The following is a 24480-nucleotide window of genomic DNA, read 5'->3' on the forward strand; positions in this document are numbered from 1 at the left end:
AAATGCACACACATGTTCTTGATATTTCATGGAATAAGGCAAATTCATACACCTGAAGGCACAAACAATTACTAGCATTTTCTTTTCCGTTTTGTGTTTAGAGGAAACTCAATGTATCTGTTCTTCTCTGTTTCCCTTTCTGTCTGTTTCTGCAGGGGAGCAGGCGAGGAAGTTCTTCCTCCAATCAGGGCTGCCTGCTTCAGTTTTGGCTGAGATATGGTGAGAAACACACACAGACTCTCACATTCACATCCACACACAGGGTGAGGAAACATAGAAGTTTCAGTTGAATTCTGAGCTTGAGTATCTTAACACTGATCATTCTGGGTTTGCTCTGTCTCTCAGGGCGCTGGCTGACATGAATAAGGATGGGAAGATGGACAGGTTGGAGTTCTCCATTGCTATGAAGCTTATAAAGCTAAAACTCCAGGGTATATCACTTCCCTTAGCGCTTCCAATCATCATGAAGCAGCCTCCAGTGCCCACCCCCACCCTCAATAACCCCACCTCAGCCTATGGTACAGTATTACAACTACATACTATATTTTGGTGTTAGTCATTATTAATCATGAAAGTCTGTTTTCTGATCAGTGTTCGTTCTTATGTTTTAGGTATGGGTGGCATTCACATGATGCCAGGGTCAAACCTCACCATGTTGGCCCCTCTCTCAATGTCAACCCCTGGACTCTCACCTTTGACCCAAATGACAGGCCTCACCCCTTTGGTTCCTACATCAGGCTTCAGCCCTCTAATAGGCTCCACCTCCAGCAGGCCCATGATGCCCATGATGGGAAGCGCCACCCTGCCAAATGGCACCATGGGACTTTACAATCCAATGCCAGCTGGAGCTTTGGCCACTGGTACAGTCTGCTCTCAGTCTAGCTTTTTTTTTCATTTTTGTTCCCTCCGCTGAACTTAAATCCTCAGTTTTCATTTGGTTAATAATATGTGTACCAATTAGAGTCCCCTAGATGTTTATTCGCATCATCTCCTCTTTTTTGTTATAACTTATAGATGCTTATTCTCTTTTTTCTAACCCTGGAGGAACAATACCGCGTTCTGAGAGTAAATAAACTTTCACTGCAAAGTGCAGAATACGAAATGTTTCTTTAAAGAAGAAATAAATCTGACTCTGTAAAACCAGGCCGAGTCAGATTTCTGCCTCATCTCCATACCAATAGCCTCTCTGTCCTTCACAAGGTCACAGCAGTGTCTCTTTGACAATATATTACTGACCCACTACAGGGCTCCCTACCCCATCTGAAAAATGTTCCTATTTGTTCAGGGAAACATAGGATCTAATATTTCATTGTGAGTGGCTAAAAGATGATGCCAACTTCATATTGCACATTAATATGTATGACTGTATTATTGATATGTGTGTGCTTTGTTGCATCAGGCCTGCCTTACCCTGCATCCTCCTACACATCTCCGCTGGCCCTCTCCTCTACTGCTCCTACAGGTTTGAACAGGGCTTCGTCTCTGTTGGACCTGGGATCTAGCAGGTACATACAGAAAAAAAAACAGACTTTTGGAAGCACAAAGCAGTTTCCTCTTTTGCACATTCAGATTCTCATCTATCATGTCAGTCACTTTGAAGTGCAAAAAGACATTAAAGTTTGTTGCGTTCTGCTGCTTTATTTGTGTCACTGTTTGTTTTTCAGCTCCGCTTCCTCATCCCCCTCTATGATGTCCCCCATGGCTGCCGGGCCTAGCGACTGGGCTGTGCCACACGCTTCCAGACTCAAATACAGACAGCAGTTCAACGGCCTGGATAAACAGATGGTTGGATACCTCACTGGTATGATGTGTGTGTGTGTGATAATGTACACTGTGAACAGTGTGTTGGTCATGGGAAACGGAATTATGCCGGGAATGCAGGCGCGGACATTCATAAACAACACTTACAAATGATTTCATAACGGTTGCCTCCCTCCTTCTCTCTATGGGTGTCAAGCCCTGACTAACTCTCAGGAAGTGAAGGCCACGGGTGTGTTTAGACACAGGAACAGTTTCTCAACACACACGCACACACACACACACACACACACACACACACACACACACACACACACACACACACACACACACACACACACACACACACACACACACACACAGACAAGTATGCATTTGTGTTCTTGCTTCGTTCTGTTTCTGCAAGCCTCGTTGGACCTGTTCTCTTGTTCGGCCATGAAGCCGCCAAACAACAAATATACATAGTGAGATCATGCACATGCACGCACACACGCATGCACGCACGCACGCATGCACGCACGCACGCACACACACACACACAGGTTTCCTTAAGTAAGACTTTCAGATGATTTCATCTCAGTTTCTTGACATATTTTGTGCGGTCCAGCATTTGTGGCATTTTGAAGTTGTGTAGCACAGTGTAGTTTACAAAATTATACAGCATATGCAATGTGGACAAGAGGCGTGTGTTGGGTTAATAAGTTGTAATAAACTATTAAGAATGGCTTTTATATCGTCGTGCCCCTTTGATCATTATCTGTAGTTTACAACTGTTCAAGTTTTCTGTTTCTATATCACACCCCTTCACCACAAAAAACATCCAGAAAACCTGATATCAGTCCATAAAGCAGCGGAAAAAAAAAACAGCTTTGGAAACCCATGGGCATGTCTCAGACATATTTAAGTTAAATGACCAAGAAGTACACACTCTACCTGCCCTTACCGACACACACACACACACACACACACACACACACACACACACACACACACACACACACACACACACACACACACACACACACACACACACACACACACACACGCACACACACCCCCATGACCTCATCCTCTCTTTACCACTCCCAGAAAATCTGTGCTCTAACATTTATCACTCTTGTTGCCAGGTCTGCAGGTGAGAGGTGCCATGGCAACCACGATGCTGACTCAGACACAGCTGGCCTCCATCTGGTGAGAATGTCATGTGTGTATTTGTATGCATGTGTGTGTGTGTATCTGAACATGTTCTCAGTTTGCTGCTGTGTTAGACAGCTTAAGTCAGGTTTGGCAGCGAGATGAACGCGACATCATTCCACTGAAGCCCGTGTGAGGATAAGGCATTGTTTATGAAGGAAATATTTGTTTGGAAATCAGGGTTGTTTGTAGTAACAAGACTGCTTCACTTTCCCAAATATGTTTGCTCGGGTTGCATGTGTGCAATTGTTTTCAACAGTAAGGCTCTAAAAAAATGTGAACTAGCAATAACAAGTTTATTTTTTTATTACACCAACTTTACATCATACCATCCTCCAGCAAGACTCTGACGATGATAGTTTTTAAAACCTAAAGGTACCATTATCATATGACCCCTAGCACTGCACATGTCAACGGAGATCTGACTCTGTATGTAGCTGAGAAGTTTAGCCGCTAACCTTCACTAGCAAATTCAATCATCTAATACAACAGTGATAAATAGAAGCCAATTTAAAATCATGATTGTCATTTGGAAGAGCTTTTTTTTTTCTTGAGATACCTTCCTATCCTGCATGTAATTGTGCTTCATTCAGAGGTAACAACTGTAAAGTTGGATAAATCATGGAAAAAACTTGCACCTGAACTGTGTAACTCTCCGACAGGAATTTGGCTGATGTGGATAAAGATGGCAAGCTTAAAGCGGAGGAGTTTATTCTGGCAATGCATCTGGTGGACATTGCAAGGACTGGACAACCTCTGCCGCTTACTCTGCCAACTGAGCTGATTCCACCCTCAGAGAGGTTTGTGCACACAAATTACTCCATTTAATGAAAACATTGAAAACTCCCTGTAAGGTAGATGTAGATAAAAATAATGTTTGTGCATTTTTATTAAGAGGTCATTTTTTATGTAAATTCCAGGGCTGCAGTGAATGGATCCAGCTCTTCTCCTTATGCTTCTCTGAAGGATGACCTGGACATCGAGCCCCCACAGAAAAACAAACCCAATTGTAAGTCCTCACACTAACATCCCTACACATAGAGTGTGCTCTTCTGTATCTGCTGCATTATGTTTAGTCTTGTTCTCTTTGTCTCCTTTATATCCCTGCACCAGCAGCTTTGTATCAGTGATACACATTGAAAAATAACAATGTAATGACAAAAATATGCACATTTTACACAAGAATCGTAAGGCAACACACTTAGGTGTTGTTTGTACATACTATCATTTCACACACGAACAAAGCAAGCTGTGGCAGTGAGATTTTAAAGTTTATATCACAGATTTGTCAATATAACGTTCACAGCTGAAGGTTATTTTTTGCCTCCAATTTCCTTAACTTCAATTACAATCTCACAATCCTGTAATCCATGACTTTTTCATAGTTTTAAGTTTCTGTCATACATCAAGGAGTGTTCACGATAAGGACATTCATTCATTTATCCTAATTATATAAAAACACAGTCTCAAAGTCCATTATAACAAAGTGAATTATTGCAGGATTTGACAGCTTACAAACAAACACAAACAAGTCCCCCTACTGATTAATCACTGCGTTTTGTATTTCCGTCAATGTTCAGATTCTTTCGAGGACAAATTCAAAGCTAACCTGGAGCGAGGAAATGCAGAATTGGAGAAGAGACGTCAGACTTTGCTAGAGGCGGAGAGGAGGGAGCAGGAGCGGCGTGCCCAGAAGGAGAGGGAAGAGCGAGAGAAGAGAGAGAAAGAGGCTCGGGAAGCCGAAGAGAGGAGGAGAAAAGAGGAGGAGAGGAGACTGGAGAGACAGAGGGAGCTGGAGAGGCAGAGAGAAGAAGAGCGACAGAGAGAGATCGAGAGGAAAGAGGTGAGTGCAGTGTTAAAGGTCTCTGAATGATTGCTTACACCTTTTATTTGTGAGTTGTTTCTTTACATCTTTTCACTTTTTTGTCCTGTGTGGGTTCATTCCAGGCTGCTCAGCGAGAGCTGGAGCGACAGAGGAAAGAGGAGTGGGAGAGAAGGCGGCGGGGTGAGCTCCAGATAAAGAGGGAGCAGGAGCAAGATGATATCACCAGACTGAAAGCGAAGAAAAGAAGTCTGGAGATGGAGCTGGAGGCTGTGGTGAGTGACAGAGACAGACATTGTGCAGGTTCATTTTCATCCTGTCGACGTAATTCAGTTTATGTTTAATCCAATATGTGCAAATCAGGGACAGATTGTAAAGTTTCTGTCATCCTCTCACATTCTCTATCTTTACCTCAGGGTAACAAGCACCGTCAGATCTCAGACCGGCTGCGGGACTTTCAGAACAAGAAGAAGCTTCACAAGACGGAGCTCGATCTGACCAATCAAAGGATAGAGACGCGCCAGCAGGACATTAACAACCTGCAGAAACAGCTGGAGGTGGGATTTTTGTGTGTGTGTGCATGTGTGTGTGTGTGTTCATGTGTGTTGCAGAGTTTTACAAAGTTGTTCTAGTGAAAGATTTCTTGTTGCTGGTATACTTCATGCATACATCTGATACATTTCCTCTCACTCAGGAGTTCCAGAGGAAGTTGTCTCAGCTGACTCCAGAGCAGAAGAGACTGACGGAGAAACTAAGAAACATGGCTGTGAATAACACATCTGGTTAGTACTGACGGAGGAATTGACCAAACCCGAGCATTGACTGACTTTCTTGTTTAACAGTACCACTTTTTTTAACTGAGATGATTCTCTTTTGTTTCTTTTTCTGTTTGTAGTGTCGAGCACGTCCGCACTGAAGGTGGGTGTTACAGAGAAAAAGGGACCTGTACGAAACTGAGACAGCAGCTGGAAACTCTGGAGAGAGAAACTGCAACCAAACTGACTGAGATGGACCAGTATAACAAAGACATGCAGGTAAGAATTAAATACAGTAACATCAGCATGGCATGACTTAAAGCAACGTTTAGCATGGCAGATGTGTACAAGTCTGCTAGTTAAATAAGGCTAGTCTTTTTTAAATGAAGAAAATGAGCAGTGAGGGCTCTTAAAGGGACAGTGGACTGTGTGTACTATAATCACTGTGCTGTGTTTTGCTGCCTTACACCTCTTATTAGCAGGTGCTCATTTGACTTAAATCAGTTCACTAATTCACCACTCTCTCTTGCTGTCAGACTTATTGTCTAATAATCATAATACTACTATAACTAATATATTGTCACTAGGGCTGTCAACGAATATTCTAAATTTGAATATATATTCGAATATTAAAAAAAAACGGAGATTCGATTCTGAAAATTAATATTCGATTGTGGAAAAAAACACATCAGCGGCTGCTTTGCGAGTGGGCACACTGCATGACGGGTCAGGGACAGGTCACAGGAGTCACACATGCACAGCGTGAAGCAGACTGCAGAGAGAAATCCTTCTGTTCCCAGATCCTCGGTGCGCTCTGAACGCGTCTTTTCCTCCGCTGGGAACATAGTGAATAAAAAGAGATCGGCACTGGCCTCTTCACGTGTGGACTGTCTTGTGTTTTTGGCAATAACCTGTCAGGCCTAAGACCCTACATTGACAGTGGACTAAAAGAGCCCAACAATCAGTGACACTGGGATAAAATGCAGTTTTTCCTCTTTTTTTTCATACTAGCGCCAAGAATGTAAGTGGACTACTTTTTCATTTTTAACTTTAACTTCAATTAATGTTAATAATATTTGCTTCAATCACTGAATGAAGCCTGCCTATATTAGGGACAAGAGTCGGGACCTTTAATTGCTCGCACAAGTCTTGTTCAGCACTCACTCAGCGCATTACGCACAGAGAGGGGGGCGAGCATGCGAGCCAGAGGTCTTCGAAGTGTTACGGTATAGACCATTAGGTCATCTACTTGTTTTGTAATGTGAAGGTATGTTTTAGGCATGTTATATCATAAATAAAAATACATATACAAGTAGTTATGTCTCCTTGTATTAGTTTGTCCACCTGTTATTGACATAATGCGCAAATATAGATATTCGAATGGTTCGAACCTATGGGATTTTTTAGAGCGAATATTCGAACGTCATTTTGGAGCAATTTTGACAGCCCTAATTGTCACTGACATTATTGAACTAATTTTGGGACATAAAATGTATTTTGTGTACCGCTTGTGAGGTACAGTGTGAGTAGAAAATTGTTTTGAAGAGAGCCCTCAACCAACAGGGTGGTGTGAAGACTACCAAAGAGCTGGATCTACTTTTATTAATTTGTCATCCCAGGACTGCTCACATAGAAGACATTTCCAGATCGTTCTCGTACACAAAGTGTGATGACTTCTTCTTAAGTTCCACAATTATAACATACTAACTGCTCTAGCTTGGCCATTAATGCCCTTTTCTCTCCTCCTCACCTTTTCTTCCCTTTGTAACATTTCTCTTCCTCTTCCTGTTTTTTTCTTCCTCTGCTTTGAAAATTATTTTCTTTCTTTTCCTTCATCTTTTCTCTCATCTCTTTCTCTTTCCTCTATCTCTTCTCTCTCGTCCATCTTTTACTCCCTGTCCCCAGACTGTACAGTATGAGGGTGAGGAGGACGCTATGCTTGAGGCTGTCTTCTGTCTGCTGGCCTGCCTCCGTAACCTCTTCTACCTACTAAAGGTTTTCGCTTTAGGTGTCTTTGTTGTTCTCCTCTTTTAATCTCACATCCCCGCTCCTCTGTTTTCTATTGTGCATAACTCTTCTCATTTTTCTCCACCTTGTTTCTGAGCTGTTTTGGCTTCGATTCTCATCTTTCCTTCTTCTTCTCTCTGTGTCGCAGAACCTGCTACTTATCGTTCAGTCAATATTTAGCCTCCTCATAATGTGTTTGTGCACGCCGTGTGTGCTCGCTCCTTTATCAGCCCATCTAGTCAGCCATCAGTCTTTTTTACACTCAGTCACACATGATGGATTGTTTCAGTAAAGGAGGGTTGTTTTGTTGCATCAGGAACTTAGAGAGAGCCAGAGAAAGCAGCAGGCAGAACTGGAGAAACTACAGAGCATCAAAGAGGAAAAACGACGTGAGCTGATTCGGAGGAAGGAGCAGGAAGAGGAAAAGAGAAGGAAGGAAGATGAGAGGAAACGGCAGGAGGAGGAAAGGAGAAGGAGAGAAGAGGAGGAAGCTCAAAGGTATGACTGTTCCTCAGTGATTTATTTTTACGGATTTTAAATTCACAAAGTGAGGGTCATTGGAAAAAGATGTAGATTTCTAAACCTGCTAAAAAAAAATCTCCATTCATAAAAAAAAATTATAATTGTACTTTCTGATTTTGCGACAAACTTAAGAAATGTTTGCTTCCCAATCACCTCATCACAGGCGTATTAAGATGGAAAAAGACCGCCAGTGGCAAGAGAAACTGAGAAAGGATGAAGAGGAGCGTCAGAGGAAGCTTCAGGAGGAGAGGGAGGCCAAACAAAGGGAGGAGGAAGAGAGAGAGAAACAGGCTCTCATCCAGGCTGCCAAGGAGCAGGCCGAACGAGAGCTCAGAGCAAAGGAGGAGGCAGAGCGGAAAAGACGGGAGGCGGAGGAGAGGAAGAAAAGAGAGGAGGAGGAGCGGCAGAGGCAAGCAGAGAGAAGGAGGCAGGAGGAGGAGAGGAGGAAGCTAGAGGAGGAGAGGAGGCAGCTAGAGGAAGAGAGGAAGAAACTGGAAGACGAGAGGAAAAAAGAGGAAAAGAGGCGGAAAGAAGAGGAGGACCGACGCAAGAGGGATGAGGAGAGGAAGAGGGTAGAGGAGGAGCAGAGAGAGGAGGAACGGAAAAGAGAGAGGGAAGAGGAGGACAGGAGGAGAGTGAGGGCGTCTGAGGCTGCCATCCGAGACAGGGAGGACAGAAGGAGGCAAGAAGAGGAGGAGGAGAGGAGAAAGAGAGATGATGAAAGGAGGAGGCAGCAGCAGCAGCAGCAGCAGGAGGAGGAGAGAAGAAAGCGTGAGGAGGAAAGGAAGAGGGAGGAAGAGGAGGGGAAGAGAAAAGCAGAGGACGAGAGAAAGAAGAGGGAGGAGGCACCTCGTCAGCAGCAGCAGCCGGGCGTTAGAGGGAAGGTAGACATCCAGGAGAAACTGACAGCTCTGCTGAGAGGGCTGGAGGAGAGGAAAGGTAACAGACACACACAGACAGACACACACACACACACACACACACACACACACACACACACACACACACACACCCTTACTATAATGTCTAGTCAAACCCATATATGTTGAGACTGATCCCTCGTCCTGTTCTAGGAGGACAACCCAGAGCATTGCAACACAGGAAGTCAGCTGCTCTCACCTCCTACAAAGCGATCTACCCGTTCACAGCACGAAACAACGAAGAGCTTACGTTCAATGCTGACGATGTTATTGAGGTGAGATCACATTTCATGTCTCACCAGAGTTTGATAGTTTCTGATTCTCCTTTAAATGATTTTCCTGTTCTCTACTCTCGTCCTCTCCCATCAGGTTGATGAGACGACCGAGCGGGAGGAGGGCTGGCTGTATGGTAGCAGACAGGGGAAGATGGGCTGGTTCCCAGAGAGCTACGTTGAAAGAGTGGCTCCATCAGGCACTGCTAATGCAACTGCTGCTGCTTCTTCAGTTTCTGCTTCTGCTGCTGCTGCTCCCCCGAAAACGCCACTGCAGTCACAGCTTTCTAATGCTCTCGAGGCTGCCAAGGTGGCAGGAACAAAGTCTGCTTTCACACCAACGCACTCTCCAAACCCTGCACCCTCTGAGACACAAGGACAGGTGAGCAGTGTGAGAGTGTGTAATGCAGTTTCTTCTACTGCTGCAGCAGTGATTTGATTTCAGCACTGTGGTAATTGTGTGGACTCCAGACTCAAATACTTACTGTACTGTCTGTCTGTGTCTCTAACAGCAGGTGGTGGGTAACGTGTTAGCCCAAGCTCTGTGTTCATGGACCGCAAAGACGGACAACCATCTGAACTTCAACAAGGATGATGTCATTCAGGTGTTGGAGCAGCAGGAGAACTGGTGGCTGGGAGAGCTTAAAGGTGAACAGGGCTGGTTCCCCAAAACATATGTGACACTGCTGGGAGAAGAAGACAGCTCAGAGTAAGTCTTCAATCACTCTTTTATCTTTGATTAAACCAGTGGAGAACAGTGGCTCTGTCACTTAGTGAGAATAACCGTCTTTAAATTCCTCTCTGATGGCTAAACATTTTTTGTTAATACACTTTTAGTGAATATTCTTCAGCAGATGTTTCCAGAATATGAGGGAAGCCACCTCTTGTGAACATCATGAAGGGAGAGTCATGAGGCAAGGTTACTGCATGAGTTGGAAGGACAGGAAGAATTGTATACTGTTGATTTGGTTGACAATTTGCATAAAATATGGCATCCCCCTTTCTGATTTGTGACTTAGTTATATTTAAAAACAGGGACATGATACACATGGTTATAAATTCAGTGCAACCTGTAAAGCAATGCGTGTCAGGAAGGGTTTTAGCTGTCTGATGTGTTCTGATTTCAGAGTGGCATTTGCTTCGCTTTGGTTATTTACAGGAAAACCTTGTCTGAAGTGGCAAAAACTTAAAAAATCTGGTTTGTCCTGTAACCAGATGGTACGGGCATCCACATCACACGCGCAGGCTGCAGTAAAAAATAAAAAAATCCAGTGAACGGTGTTTCAAAGTTTCTTGAGGTGTTTTATTGCAAAAAAGAAAAAACAACAAATAAACAAAACGAAATCAATCTTTTTCGAGTTAGAGTTAATCTTGGGGGAATGTCAGTATTCTTTCCTCCTGCGGTCAATGACGGTATGCGCCATGACCCGTCTCCTCTCCCTTCTGTGCCATGCGCATCAACTTAAGTACTAGCGGCCTCACCACCTGTGGAGGGCGCAGACAAAATTAAAAAGCAAAAAACTAAGAATACAGAAAATGAACAAACTATTCAAATAAGGAAATAAATTAGAATATGGCTCCTACAGTGTCAGAAGTGAAGGAGTTTGAACACATACGCCAAAATGCAATTTGATAACAAGCTTTATAAAAAAAAATGTCTCCATTTACTTGTTGCATTTACAGACACAAGCTGTTCATTTCAGCCCCACTCTGGCATCTGAATGTGCACTTGGACTGTAAACATTTGTATGTACATCCATGGGAACATTACTAAAGGAGAGTGCCAATTCTAATTTGACTACTTCTAATGGCACCAGATTTTAGGCTTGAAACACAGGCTTCAAGTATAGCCTACACTTAAATCACTTAATCCACGGCAGCATTCAACTGTTCTCCATGTGCAGATGTCCAAATTTGTTTCCACAATGTCTAGACTTTGAGAGCTCCTGACATACATCTATACCAAGCCTCAAACTTAATGCAAGCAGTCATGTTATATTTCACGTGACATCGTACACATAAACTCAGGAGGTATACCTTTCCACTCTGCAGAACAACATTATGTTTCTGAGAGATGTTTTTTTTATCTAGGTGTACATCACCGAAAACATGCATCAGCCACATGATCTGTCTCTGAGTGTCAGTGAGTTTGAGAGTCTTAAGGTGTGGTATTTATTCCAGTATGTGAGCTGCTCAGGCTGCTGATATGACCTCACTCCTCTCTGATGAGGAGTCTGCTATTAAAAGACTGTCACTCACAGATGACACATTACAATGCAACTCAGTTTACTCTTTGCTGCTGTGGTGTGATATGCAAACTCATACTTTATATGTAACTCTGAGCCTGAAGGTGAGTTTCTTGACAAACCAGTCGGCCAACTGCACGTTACATCGCCTTTGATAATGAGGTTTGATCACCATCAGTTAATGACACGACAGGTTTAGTGGAGCCTCTTCTTCTGAGTAATAAAATAAAAGAGTAAAAACACTTTCAGCCTTGAGTCCAGGTTTTCTAGGGACTTTGGCTCATAGATGCGCAGACCATGCTGCATAGATAAATAAACCCAGTCTTGATCTAGAATATTCAGCATCTCACAGGAGGAGCTGGAGAAAATGGTTGTGAAACAAGTAATGGTTCTACTTAGCTTATTTCTTCACTTCTTTCCACTTTGAACCTGATAAGTTCTGGTGAATGAATGAATGGATGGACTGAGTTGATGAATAAGTGTGCTAATGTCGTCTTTTTATGTTTGCAGCATGAAGAGCTCCCCTCCTGATGCTTCGGAGTCTGGAGACAGTCTGCAGCTTGAAGGTACAGTCAAGTTTCCTCTGATTGTCTTGTGTTCTAATATTTCATGATAGTTGATTTTCAGGTGGTTTAAGGGACAGAAATTGCATGTTTTTCTTAAATTTATAGTGAAATCTTTTCCAAATCAAATTCATTGCTTCCGTGACCTTGCTGCATTTCATATACTCCTTTCTTTCTCAGAACATGTGGCGCTGTACACCTATGAGTCTCCAGAGCCAGGTGATCTGACGTTCAGAGAGGGAGATGCGATCCTGGTGAGCAAGAGAGAAGGAGAGTGGTGGCACGGTGCGATAGGTGACCGCACAGGTCTCTTCCCAAGCAACTACGTCAAACCTAAAGAAACAGATGTGAGTCCTGGTCTGAATTACATGTTTTGAAGTTGTGTTGTAATGTAAATTTTTGATTGTACTTATTTGTATTCCTCTTTTGTTATAGACATCAAGCTTGTCTGCAAAGAAGAAACCAGGTACACTCAGGATTTTGTCTTTTTTATTCTCCCTTTCTCTCACCGTCTCATTTTAAAGCAATTCCTGTTTTTTTATATTTCTGCTCTTTAAAGTTTTATTTTTGTCTCTGTGCGCTCACACAGAGATCGCCCAGGTGCTTCGGGCCCACTCCTCTTCCACCCCTGAACAGCTGAATCTGGAAAATGGCCAGCTCATCCTCATCCTCAGCAAGAATGCTTCCGGCTGGTGGCTGGGAGAACTGCAGGTCAGTGTTTGTGTTTATTTGTGGTGGGTCTATAAGGAAATACTGTACAAGAGTTACCATCAGAGGGTGATAAAGCTCAACTCCACTCTGGGTTTCCTGTTAGCAGCTTTTTTGACTGCAACCCAAAAATTCTTTCATGATCAGTGAATTTAGCCGATTAGTTTACCAAGTAGTGGTTGAGACACAAACTCAAACAGTAGGGGATTGTGCTCGCAACAGTTTTCCAGAGCTCAAATGACATCTTCATAGACTCGTCATTAACTTTAAAAACACTGAAGATAGGGAAGAAATTGTGATATTTAAGACGCCTCAAACATTTAACAGTTTTGCCTGAAAAATATTCTGAGCATAAGCTGCTGTTAGAAAAGCTGGTGATTAATAATCTTTTAATCTACTCATCAGTTAATCTATAAATCATTGCAGCTCTACAGCAGTGGTTCCACTTTGTTTTGGCTGCTTAGTTAAAGAGTCTCAGAAAGCTTTCTGCCCTCCAGTAGTTCATAAGTTTGGTTGCATCTCTGCTGTTTGAAAAAAAACCTGAGATGTCACCTGTTTGTTTGTTTGTTAGTTTTTTTGTTGTTTGTTTGTTTTTGTGATTGTATGTACAAGTGTTTGTGTTTTGTCATTGTAGGCTCGTGGCAAAAAGCGTCAGAAGGGCTGGTTCCCTGCTTCTAATGTCAAAGTGTTAGGATCCAACAGCGGCAAATCCACACCAGCACCCCAAGCAGGTAACACACACGCACACACACACACACACACACACACACACACACACACACACACTCAGGTTCAGTCCCAATCTCCTTTGTTCTGACTAAGTGTGGGAATTATTTTGGCCTGTTCCACTGTCAAAGCATCAAGTGAGCGAGGGCTCTGACTTGCACTTAACAAAGTGATACTGCCCACTTTCTGCATACTGACACTTACCCAGAGTTCAATGCTAAGTTGGTGAAATTGTAATTTGGATTGCAGAGCCCCCTATTGTAAACAAATGTTGTATTCAAGAAGTTGTATTCTATAAAACTTAAAAAAAAAGAACTGATAGTAAACGAAGCGAGGACACGTCAGGAAAACCAGCATATAAGTTTATTTGTAAGTTACAACAGACAGTGAATCACTTTTATGATATTCATATCATGTTTGTTGAGTTATTAATTTTTTTTGTTTAGGTAGCTACTTGGAAAAAAAATTACACTCAATTTTACATTGATCGTGTTTACACACTGTAATGTACGAAAGAAATTGTTATACTGGAGGTTGTTTTTTTTTATTCAATGGCGTATTGTATTTCCAGTAAACATGGGATGTCATAAAAGTGTGTCCCATTCTTCAGTTTTTACCCATCTCAGGCTCTCACGCACTCACACACCCCTCAGCCCCTCACCTCTGACATCATTAAAGTCTGTGAGGGTTTGGTGCTCAGGCTTTAGATGGGGGATTTGGATTAGAGCACGCACAAACACTCGCACACTTCTGCACATCATCGTAACAGTATATTGACAGGAAAATTAGAAACCAACGTTCTAAATAAAGGTGATGTTCACTCTTTGCCTCTCTGTCAGTCTGTCAGGTGATAGCCATCTACGACTACGTGGCCGCCAACGGGGACGAGATGAGCTTCTCCAAAGGTCAGCTGATCAACGTCTTTGACAAGAACAACCCTGATTGGTGGAAAGGAGAGATCAATGGGACCACTGGTCTCTTCCCCACAAACTACGTAAAGGTGACCACAGCGGAATGTGACCCCAGCCAGCAATGTAAGCAGATCTTTGAGTGTCTTCTCTTAAAGAAATGTGCATCTTTTAAACATAATCCTCTTTTCTGTGTCGTCTTAAGCTACTAAACTTGAAACCCTGTCTACCATCACTCTTTTTCATCCACCCACCTCTTTACCTGTGCCTGAACACTGACTGTTTCACTTTGTCCCCTGTTTTTCCTCCCTCCCTCCCATTATGTATTTCTCCTTCCCTCTTCTTTCCCTTGCTTCTGTCTTTTTCTCCATCTAGGGCGATAGAAACTCCTCCTCTTCTCCTCCTGTTCTTCCTACCCTCCTCCTGACTTCAGAGAGACCCACTATTTCACACTGCTCTGATGGGAGCAGAGTGTCTGGACTCCCAATCCACTAACTTCTCCCACTGAGCTAATCTTTCTCTGAGAGTGTGAGGGCAAGAGATTGTGTTTCCTGAGATTTAATCATGACCTGAAAAAAACGTTCCTATGATTCTGAAATTATTCCATGAGCTGTGAAAGCCTCCGTGCCTTATGCTATCTTATGTTGTTTTTGCTCTTTGTTTTGATCATGAACTGATGGAGCTAAACTATACATTCATTTATCAGAAAGTCCACCCAGCAGAGCGATAGTGGGTCTCTCTGTGGCTGGTCCCTCTCTTCTCCCCTGTATCCATACCACATCATCCTCTTCTTCTACCTTCACCCCCTTCAAAATGTGTTCTTTTGCCTTCTTCTTGCGCTTTTTCCATCTTCATCTCCAACATTGAGGGTTCAGCTCACACAGAGCCCACTATTGGTCTATGTCATAGATGTGTCTATATTTAAACTCACCCACAAACCTGTTGAATTTTTGAGCCAGATGGATAGTCTAAGGCTACGTTCACACTGCAAGGCTTAATGCTCAATTCCGGTTTTTGCTCAGATCCGATTTTTTGTTTGCCTGTTCACATTACCATCTATAATGTGACCTGTATCTGATTCCAGTGTGAACTGCCCCGCATACGCAAAAGAACAGCAGCAATGACATCACATGCAGCTGTTTCACAAACGTAAACATGGAGGAAGTCAGCATTTTTGCCTTTGTTACAAAGTTTTTGTGCAGTGGGAGCCCGGTATGAACCCTCAAGCTTTGCTTGTATGGAAGTGTCACCACATATATTTATAAGGTCCAAGACCTCGCTGTCCATCCATTGACTTGCTCCATCGTTGTTATCCTCCATTTTTGCAAGGCTACCGCCGCGCAGAATTGTGTCGCTATAAAGTGACGTGTAAGTATCAAATGCGCATCAAATCCACCTTGGCTGTTCACACTGAGGTCGCATTGAAAAAAATCTGATTCAGGACCACATATGGAAATGGTCTAAATCTGATTTGAAAAAATCTGATTTGGGCCAGATTTGAGTGTTCACACTACCTCTAAAAAATCTGACCTGGTCACTTGACCCCCAAAAAAATCTGATTTGGGCCACTTTTTCCTGCAGTGTGAACATAGCCTAAAGTTTCTTCTCAGGAGTTGAAAAATATGCTTATACCGAGACAGGTAGTGGAAATGTAACATTTGGAATTGATCAAAGAAACATGTCAAGGGAGACATAAAGTTGCACATATGTTCAAAATCTCATGAGAGAACATGCTTTAACAAATCTCCCCTGATCTCTGCTGAACAGATGTTTGGAAACAAGCCTTTGCTTTCACTTTTTAAGAGCTGTAACCATTCTGCAGTGCATTTTGATCTTCTGCCTTTAAAAACCTCCTGTTTGAATGAATTAACCTAACATTGTGTACAAGCAGAAATATTCAGTCTGTCCTCTTCATTTAAAAGCCATAAATGGGTCAGCTGTCATCTCTAACTGAAGCAGTTTTGACTTGAGATGAAGTGACCATATGGAACACTGTTTCAAAGCCATGGACAGACGTAAGCTTTGGCCTCCAGGGTTGATAACGCAAACTGCTGCTGAACCTAATATTTAACCAATTGCTGTTTTTTGCTGCTCTGAATGTTTATTTTTTGTGTAGACAGTGAATACACATCTGCTCTCAAGTGACGAATGTTGAAAATACAAAGTAGTCATAGTTGACAAGACAGTGGACACATCCTCGTCATGCCAACATGTGGAAAAAAAAAATCTATGCAAGCTTCACATGTAATACTGTGATTTCTGCACCCATGCAGATAAACACTGAGCCAGACGGAGATCCAGTGAAGGATACTACTACACAGTTCAGAGGTCTCATTTATATTCGCTGTGCACACACAGGCCTGCGAGTAGCATTCACCACTTTCCACGCTGCATTTGAGATCTATAAAAACAAAGTTTAAGGTTAATGTGGGCTCTGAAAAGCAAACTCTGACCCATGCATGCATACATTTATGAGGTAGAAGAAATTGCTGATGGTGAATTAAATACAAATTATGAATCAATGCTTTTTAAATATTTAAATTTGACATTGTGACTGACCCATGTCATCAGAAACACTAAACTCAGCACATTTGATTTGAACATGTAACTGCAGTGAGCTTTTTTTAAAGTGTCAGGAAGACATATATCTTATACTCCATACAATATCTCAACAGTTTAGTCTTACCTTCACATTCACCATATTCAGACCATATCCTAACTTAATCATTGGATGTAATCATATAAAATAGAATCAAATAGAAAAACAACAGCGGAGCATCTCAACATGTTTGTGTTAACGAGTGTGTGCAGTAAAGCCAACAGCACCTCTCACTATTATTACCTTCCTCATAATTAGTTAAAGTGCCAAGTGGCCATTACAGAAACAACACATTAAAAAGCTTGCATTCACAGATCAAAGTTATGTAAAATAATATCTAAGAGAGTTGAAAACACCACTGATCGACATGAGCACTCTGGTACGTGTGAAGAAATCAGTGCAGGTTTTTTAACCCTCCTGTTATGTTTGTTTCTGAGGAACAGCAATAATGTTCCTGGGTCAACTTGACCCAGGGCATATTATCCAAAGTGTCAGAACCCAAAAAGTCCCAATACAATTTTTTAAAATGAAAAATGTCACACAGTTGCAAAGAAACAATTAGTATTTAACACACTGACCCCTTTTAGCCTCCACTTTGACTGCAGGGTCAAGTTGACCCACGAACAGTATCTAAGTAAATGCAGGGGGGTTGCAAATATGTTAAATCAACCATTTTATTTGATATGTCGTTTACGCTAATTAAGCCAAGCAGAAGAAGTTCCATACCAAAAAAATACTTTTAACATTTTTTTTTTAACTTTGAACTTTGAAATGGTTCAATCTGATCCGGAACATAACAGGAGGGTTAAATATGTAAGGACATATTGAATATATAAGGTCTATGTGGGCATGTAAAGAGCTGATGAATATGAGACTGATGGATGCGATTATTTGCAGGTGGATTGTGATTTATAAAGGGTACATTGCGTGGTAGTGTTTGTGGTTTTATAAATCTGAACTTCTTTTGGCACACGTATACTTTAAGTATGGATTGTACGCAGCGTTTTATAAATGAGACCTGAGATGTGCACTTCTGTCACTTTCCCTGTAATAATGAAGGAAGGAAAGGCTCAGGTTATTCTGAAAAGAAAAGCTTTCACAAACGGTTAGGTTGTCCAGCTCAACTCACCAAAAACTTGTATACGATTTATGAAATTGCTGCAGTGAGTTTTGCTTAACCTAACTGACTGAAACCTGCATCAAGAGTTCATAACAACACGGGCTGTTTGCACCACTGACTCGATAAAATATAAATAATATATAAAGAGAGCATCCGGGACAAGAAGGTGTAACTATTTTTTAAGATGTGTCTGATTTATATTTTCTGATCCTGAAGTAAAATATAAAAAATAAAGATTGATTTGAGAAGAAATGAAGTGTTTCATTGATATTCGATGAAATATGTCGTCACCTCTGCAGGGTTTTTGTGTCTGCTTATAAAGTTATCCATCTAAAATGATATGTAGTTAAAGATAGATAAATACAAATCTGAATAAGCTTTAAACTGTTTTAGTGAAAATGTTTTAAAGTGTCCCTAATTTTATTTTAGCTTGTTAGAGTAGAAGAGGTCAATAAAATAAAAAAAACTAGACCTTTGTCTGTGTTGAACATGCGTCAAAGGATCAGAATAGGGGGGGGAAAGCAAAGAATCCCTCTTCCTGTTTTGGTACAAACAGATTTGGTCCAGGAGAAGTTTTAGTCTTCATACCAGAAACAAGGAGATAACAGCAGAGAGCAAGAAGACAAACAAGGCAGGAGAGCAATTCGATCGGACATCAAGCCACAGAATACAGACTTACTTAGACAGAATATAGGTATGAGTTCACCGAGCAGATTCAACTTTCTGAAACTTTGGGACGAGACAGACGATGAGGCCGAAGAAAGAGGAGGGTCAGTGAGGGAGCAAGAGTCAGCTAGTATTACACCCTCACGTTGGGTAAATGGTGGCTGTGAATCAGGTAGGTTTGTGTGTTGCTCTTCTTTACCTTTCCATCCCTCTTCTTCTTCTTCTTCTTCTTCTTCTTCTTCCTCTCTCTTTCTCCTTTCTAAAAGCCTCAGGAATGTGCACCATGCTTGTTGCTGTCCAACATCCAACAGGAGGCAGTAGATGCCTAGTTTGACTTCAGTGCTTAACCACAGTGCATGTGTTCATCCTCTCCTGCAGGGTGTGCAGACCTGAACAGCCTGGACACTTTGAGCCCGCAGGAGAAGAAGAGGCAGGGTTACATCCACGAGCTGTTACAGACAGAGGACAGATATGTGGAAGACTTGCAGATAGTGCTGGATGTAAGGCACATGCAACATGCTGTGTAACACTAATTTAAAATAATTCCTTTATTTTTGTTCCTCACCACCTTGTTATTATCTTCATGCGTTTAGGTTTTCCATAAGCCCATGTCCGAGTCTGGCCGGGTGAAGGATGCAGAGATGACCATGATCTTTGTCAACTGGAAAGACCTGCTGGCCTGTAACACTAAACTCGCAAAGTAAATATCCACCAAGCATAAGGAATGAGATCTACAGTAAACTGTCACTCTGATAGAAATAACTTCATCATCATTTCTGCATGTGTAGGGCGCTGTGTGCGCGTAAGAAGACGGGTGGGGACAACATGCCGGTGCAGATGGTGGGAGACATCCTGGCCGCAGAGCTGTCCCACATGCAGCCCTACATCCGCTTCTGCTCCTGTCAGATCAACGGAGCCACACTGCTGCAGACTCGCATTGACAATGAGCCGGACTTCAAGAACTTCCTCAAGGTAGGAAGAAAAGGAGAGTGCAGAAAGAGTGAGCAAGGGAATAAAAGTATAAATAGTAAACACAGAGTGACAGAAGAGAGCTGAGGAGGACAGGAAGAGGCAGAGACAGAGAGGCAGTGTTTTTTTTGTTGTTGTGTTTAAACTGACCCTTAAATCATTCTCATTTAGAGTCTAAGAAACCAGATATCCTGTGGTCACATACATGACCGTAAAAACAAGGTTTTTATATGTTTGTTGTATTTCTTCCAGAAAATTGCAACAGACTATAGGTGTAAAGGCATGCCGCTGTCCAGCTTCCTGCTGAAGCCCATGCAGAGAATCACACGCTACCCGCTGCACATCAAAAATGTAGGTCACCATGTTCAGTGTTCACAATGCATTTATGTTTCAACTCCACATAGAGTGGTTCAAATACTGACCTAGTGTGTGTAACTGAGGGAAAAGTGTGGGTTTAACTAACTTGTCTGTGTATGCACTTGTGTGAGTTTAGATCCTGGAGTGCACGGCAGAGGGCCATCCTGACAGAGGTCCTCTGAAAGAGGCTCTAGAGAGGGCAGAAGAACTTTGTCAACAGGTTTGTTCACTTTATTTTTGACCTCAGTCATTGATTTCTTTGCATTTTAAGGGTATCTTTTGATATATTATTATTTTTATTTTTATTTTTTATTTAGATTTTTCAAAAATGCAAGTACACAGAGACATAAGACAAAACGATAACGAAAGAAAAGATGCAATATAATAGGAGACACCACAACACTGGACATCACACTGGTGGGGGGTTGGGGGGGGGGGTACATGATAATTCATAACCAATTCATGATGTGTGAGTTCAGGTACACAATGAAACATCTAGGAGGCTGAATAGCAGTTATAACAGCAGCAGGTAGACAACAACAAGGAAGAGATCTCCTTGCAGAGGACCATGCACACAGATAAATACTGTACAAAGCTCTTAACCCAGACCTCTCCTGACAATGTCAGCCCACTCAGACCTTGGTCAAAGACTTTTAAGGGACCAGCAGGTCTCTCCATATTTAGCAGGTCAAGGTAATCCTCCAGCCAAGAGTCCCTCATGAAGCATGCTGGCTTTTGCTCCTTCCAGTTAAGAAGAATCAGTCTTTTAACTGAAAGGCACCCAAGGGCCCATAGGCGTGTGACAGCAGGGCTAGTTTTAGTCTGGGGCTTATAGCCCAAAATGCAAACAGAAGGGGAGAAGGGAAGAACAGTATGCAAAATTCCTGTCATGACGGCATGCACTTCTGACCACAAGGACTTAACAGCAGGACACTTGCATAGCAAATGTAGTAATGAGCCACGATAGCCAAAGTTAAACCAACATAGAGCAGAGGCATTGTCAGATATGTTATGAAATATATTTCCTTTGAAGAGATTTTCTATGTTGAATCATTTTGTTGATCAGGTGAACGAGGGCGTGAGAGAAAAGGAGAACTCTGACAGACTGGAATGGATTCAGAGCCACGTACAGTGTGATGGAACTGCAGAGGTAATAAGCTCACTGATGTTATTACTCAATTTGTATGTGCTTCATTACCATTACCATCAGTATCAAAAATACATTTTGTTCAATACTGTAATATGAATAAACATATTTAAAGTATTTTTAATGTAACTCTCATTCAACAGAATATGGTTTTTAACTCTCTCACCAACTGTCTGGGTCCAAGGAAGCTTCTCCACAGCGGGAAAGTGAGTAAACCTGCAGAGAGTCTGAGTCAGTGAAGCACTCGGCTGGGTCTTCATATTTCTAGAGAAATTAGCATTTTTCGTTTTACTGGATAAATATTTTAAAGTCTAAGTACGAAGATCTAAGAACCAGACAGAGTAGGGAGCGCAGAGAGGTGAAATGTGGGAACATCAGCAGGTCAGATCCACTTGATGTCGTGGTCACATTTTACAAGCCTCAAACCACAGAGTGAAACCTCCACAGTGGAGATCAGTGAGCTGGTTCCCCTCATGAGGATCTCTGGCAGCGATAATACAACTCCCTGAAAAATATTCTATAAACATTATTGAGGAGGAAATATGTCCTGATGCTGAACTTTGATTAAACTGATTATGGTGGGCAAAACAGAAGTAAGAATTTCTAGTAAATATGTATTTTTCATCCTTATAAATGTGTTTTTTTTTTTCAGATGTTCAAGGTTAAGAGCAACAAGGAACTGTGGGCGTTCCTCTTCAACGATTTCCTACTGTTGACTCATGCAGCTAAACAGTTTACGTCATCTGGGCCTGATAAACTGTTCAGTAACAAAAACAACACACAGCTGAAGATGTACAAGCCTGTAAGTTTCAGTGTCTTCTTCTTCTTCTAACTGCAGCATGACCAGAAAATGAAATCAGTTCTTGGTAGTGCAAATGTGAGCTCTGGCAGGTAAAAACTTTAGGTCAGATGGTATTATGGTAGAAAAGTTTCCTTATATCAATGCTTGTATTTCAAAGATGATCTCAACATTAGAATAGTTAGGGATTTCAGGAGTGGCAGACAAAACAACTGAGTCACTTGGAGAAATATTCAGGGATCTACAGAAGTGCCAGGTGACGAACACTTTGTGTATATCTGTTTTTTCTTGCAGCCTGTCCTGCTAAATGAAGTCCTGGTAAAGCTTCCAGATCCTTCCAGTGATGAGCCCGTCTTCCACATCTCGCACATCGATAGAGTCTATATACTCAGGACAGATAACATCAACGAACGGTATTGCCACTATTATGGGAACACATGCACATATACAGTATATACACACAAACAGATGAGCTGTATCGGGTGACCTTAACATTCACTGTGTGTGTGTGTTTGTGTGTTTTCAGGACAGCGTGGGTTCAGAAGATCAAGGCAGCGTCTGAGGAGTTTTTTGAGACAGAAAAGAGGAAAAGGGAAAAAGCTTATCAAGGTTTGTTTTGAAGCTTAAACTAATAACAGCCTGTGATTTGATCTCTTTATTAATCTGTGTGTGTGTTTGCAGCTCGATCTGTGAAGGCAAGTGGAATTGGCCGACTCCTTGTCACCATCTTGGAAGCCACTGAACTAAAGGCAGGGAAAGCCAATGGTGAGCATCAATTCAGCCCCTACAGGATCTCACAGCTAGCTCTAGGATTATTGTGGCCTAATATTCCTGATTTTGTGAGAGGTTTTTAACAAAGTTGCATTCAAATTGTGATATTTACAGTCTTTTTTTCCGTGTAACACATTACAAATCCTCTGTGAGCAACCAGAACAAACATTTGACTAAAAATGATTCATCGGCTGAGTGAGCTGCTTGGCTTCTGACAACATCTACAGTTAGTTTTTGTGTCAGGATGTGAAATATATGTGCAAACATTGAATGAAACTAAAGTTAATTGCATCATACTACACAGTGCATAGTTAGTACACACTGCACGCGCCAATTTAAGGGCTATTCAAATGTCCATTGAACAATCTACACATTGCTCATAATATTTCTGCTTTAATACACATTATTTCAAGTGCTACACTGTTATAAATCCCACTGATAACACACAAAGGGATTTTTATCTCACTGTACAAGCACTGACATTTATTTATTTTATTTATTTTATTTATTTTATTTATTTTATTTATTTTATTTATTTTATTTATTTAATTTTTTAATTTTTTTTTTATTTATTGTATTTATTTATTGTTTAAAAGGACCATGCATATTAATTAACACTTCTGTAAATATGCCAGTTAGCCAAAAGGCTAGTTTACATCCGTAGTCCCTTGCCAGATGTTAAAAAGGCTCCCTAAAAAGATCAAGATTTAACAAAGATGAAATAGGGTAAAATAAGATCAAAATAAGAAGGTAGAGGACAAACTAAAACACAAACAAACAAACAAAAAACAGAAGAAAAGAAAAGTACAAATAGCACCATACGATTAAAAATGACTTAACATCAACACTGACACATGTAACAGAGCCACTGGTGACTTCGATGAATTGTAGCATCACAACTTTATGGAGGAACTGATCAATGCACTCATATTACAGGCTGTGCTCACAGCTCAGTAGACTTGAAAACACATCATGAGCTTCAAATGATGTGATAAAAAGAAGCTTTTAAATCCAGCTTCAGGCTGCATGCTCTGCTGCACTGACCTAATGAAGCCAGGAACCTTTAATGATGATGCTCTTCCTTTCTTCTCTCTTTAGTTATCTTAGTAACACTTGTGTAGATCATTGATTTAACTCATTTTCTTTTCCTTAAGGCTCTTGGTTTATTTTTGGTCTCACTCCACTTTTCTGTCACTCTTCTTTACTCTCCTTTTAAACCCTTCTTTTACATTTTTTAAATCTCCTGGTTGATCTTTGTGTTCTCCTCCCCCTCCTCTGTCTGCTGCAGGGAAAAGTAACCCCTACTGCGAGGTGACCATGGGAGCTCAGGTCTTCACGTCCAGGACGCTCAATGACACCCTGAACCCCAAGTGGAACTTCAACTGTCAGTTCCACATCAAAGACCTGTACCAGGACGTGCTCTGCATCACCATCTTTGAAAGAGACCAGTTTTCACCCGATGGTCAGTTACTTGCTCATGTCAAATGAGCATTTACATGTCCCCTCCACCCTGTTTCTTTACTCTGTAGGTTCTCTCTGTAAAGCTGCATAAATAGTTAAACCAAACTGATAAATAATGTGTTGATGCTTGAAATCCTTTCTCATTCCTGACCTAGCTCTTTTAAAATCCTAACAAAATGCTCCTCTCTCT

General features: G+C 41.7%; 1 protein-coding gene across 1 annotated transcript in view; it reads left to right on the forward strand.

The window, feature by feature from the left end:
• The window catches only part of itsn2b (intersectin 2b), a 40654-nt gene that overhangs the window by 13842 nt on the left and 2332 nt on the right, over nucleotides 1-24480 (forward strand). Inside the window, exons 5-40 of the mRNA XM_034679054.1 lie at nucleotides 156-219; nucleotides 346-518; nucleotides 612-860; nucleotides 1400-1505; nucleotides 1665-1801; nucleotides 2886-2949; nucleotides 3615-3752; nucleotides 3873-3961; nucleotides 4533-4795; nucleotides 4900-5049; nucleotides 5191-5331; nucleotides 5469-5560; nucleotides 5670-5808; nucleotides 7853-8034; nucleotides 8222-8997; nucleotides 9132-9253; nucleotides 9348-9632; nucleotides 9763-9959; nucleotides 12007-12062; nucleotides 12240-12406; nucleotides 12495-12525; nucleotides 12649-12770; nucleotides 13402-13498; nucleotides 14333-14527; nucleotides 19165-19286; nucleotides 19380-19486; nucleotides 19575-19758; nucleotides 20008-20106; nucleotides 20249-20332; nucleotides 21179-21262; nucleotides 21403-21465; nucleotides 21912-22061; nucleotides 22353-22471; nucleotides 22585-22667; nucleotides 22740-22823; nucleotides 24118-24291. Coding sequence (XP_034534945.1) covers nucleotides 156-219; nucleotides 346-518; nucleotides 612-860; nucleotides 1400-1505; nucleotides 1665-1801; nucleotides 2886-2949; nucleotides 3615-3752; nucleotides 3873-3961; nucleotides 4533-4795; nucleotides 4900-5049; nucleotides 5191-5331; nucleotides 5469-5560; nucleotides 5670-5808; nucleotides 7853-8034; nucleotides 8222-8997; nucleotides 9132-9253; nucleotides 9348-9632; nucleotides 9763-9959; nucleotides 12007-12062; nucleotides 12240-12406; nucleotides 12495-12525; nucleotides 12649-12770; nucleotides 13402-13498; nucleotides 14333-14527; nucleotides 19165-19286; nucleotides 19380-19486; nucleotides 19575-19758; nucleotides 20008-20106; nucleotides 20249-20332; nucleotides 21179-21262; nucleotides 21403-21465; nucleotides 21912-22061; nucleotides 22353-22471; nucleotides 22585-22667; nucleotides 22740-22823; nucleotides 24118-24291 — 5388 coding nt within the window. The remainder of the gene's footprint in view (nucleotides 1-155; nucleotides 220-345; nucleotides 519-611; nucleotides 861-1399; nucleotides 1506-1664; nucleotides 1802-2885; nucleotides 2950-3614; nucleotides 3753-3872; nucleotides 3962-4532; nucleotides 4796-4899; nucleotides 5050-5190; nucleotides 5332-5468; nucleotides 5561-5669; nucleotides 5809-7852; nucleotides 8035-8221; nucleotides 8998-9131; nucleotides 9254-9347; nucleotides 9633-9762; nucleotides 9960-12006; nucleotides 12063-12239; nucleotides 12407-12494; nucleotides 12526-12648; nucleotides 12771-13401; nucleotides 13499-14332; nucleotides 14528-19164; nucleotides 19287-19379; nucleotides 19487-19574; nucleotides 19759-20007; nucleotides 20107-20248; nucleotides 20333-21178; nucleotides 21263-21402; nucleotides 21466-21911; nucleotides 22062-22352; nucleotides 22472-22584; nucleotides 22668-22739; nucleotides 22824-24117; nucleotides 24292-24480) is intronic.

Source organism: Notolabrus celidotus, chromosome 3 (genome assembly GCF_009762535.1).
Source record: "Notolabrus celidotus isolate fNotCel1 chromosome 3, fNotCel1.pri, whole genome shotgun sequence".
NCBI classification, from domain to species: Eukaryota; Metazoa; Chordata; class Actinopteri; order Labriformes; family Labridae; genus Notolabrus; species Notolabrus celidotus.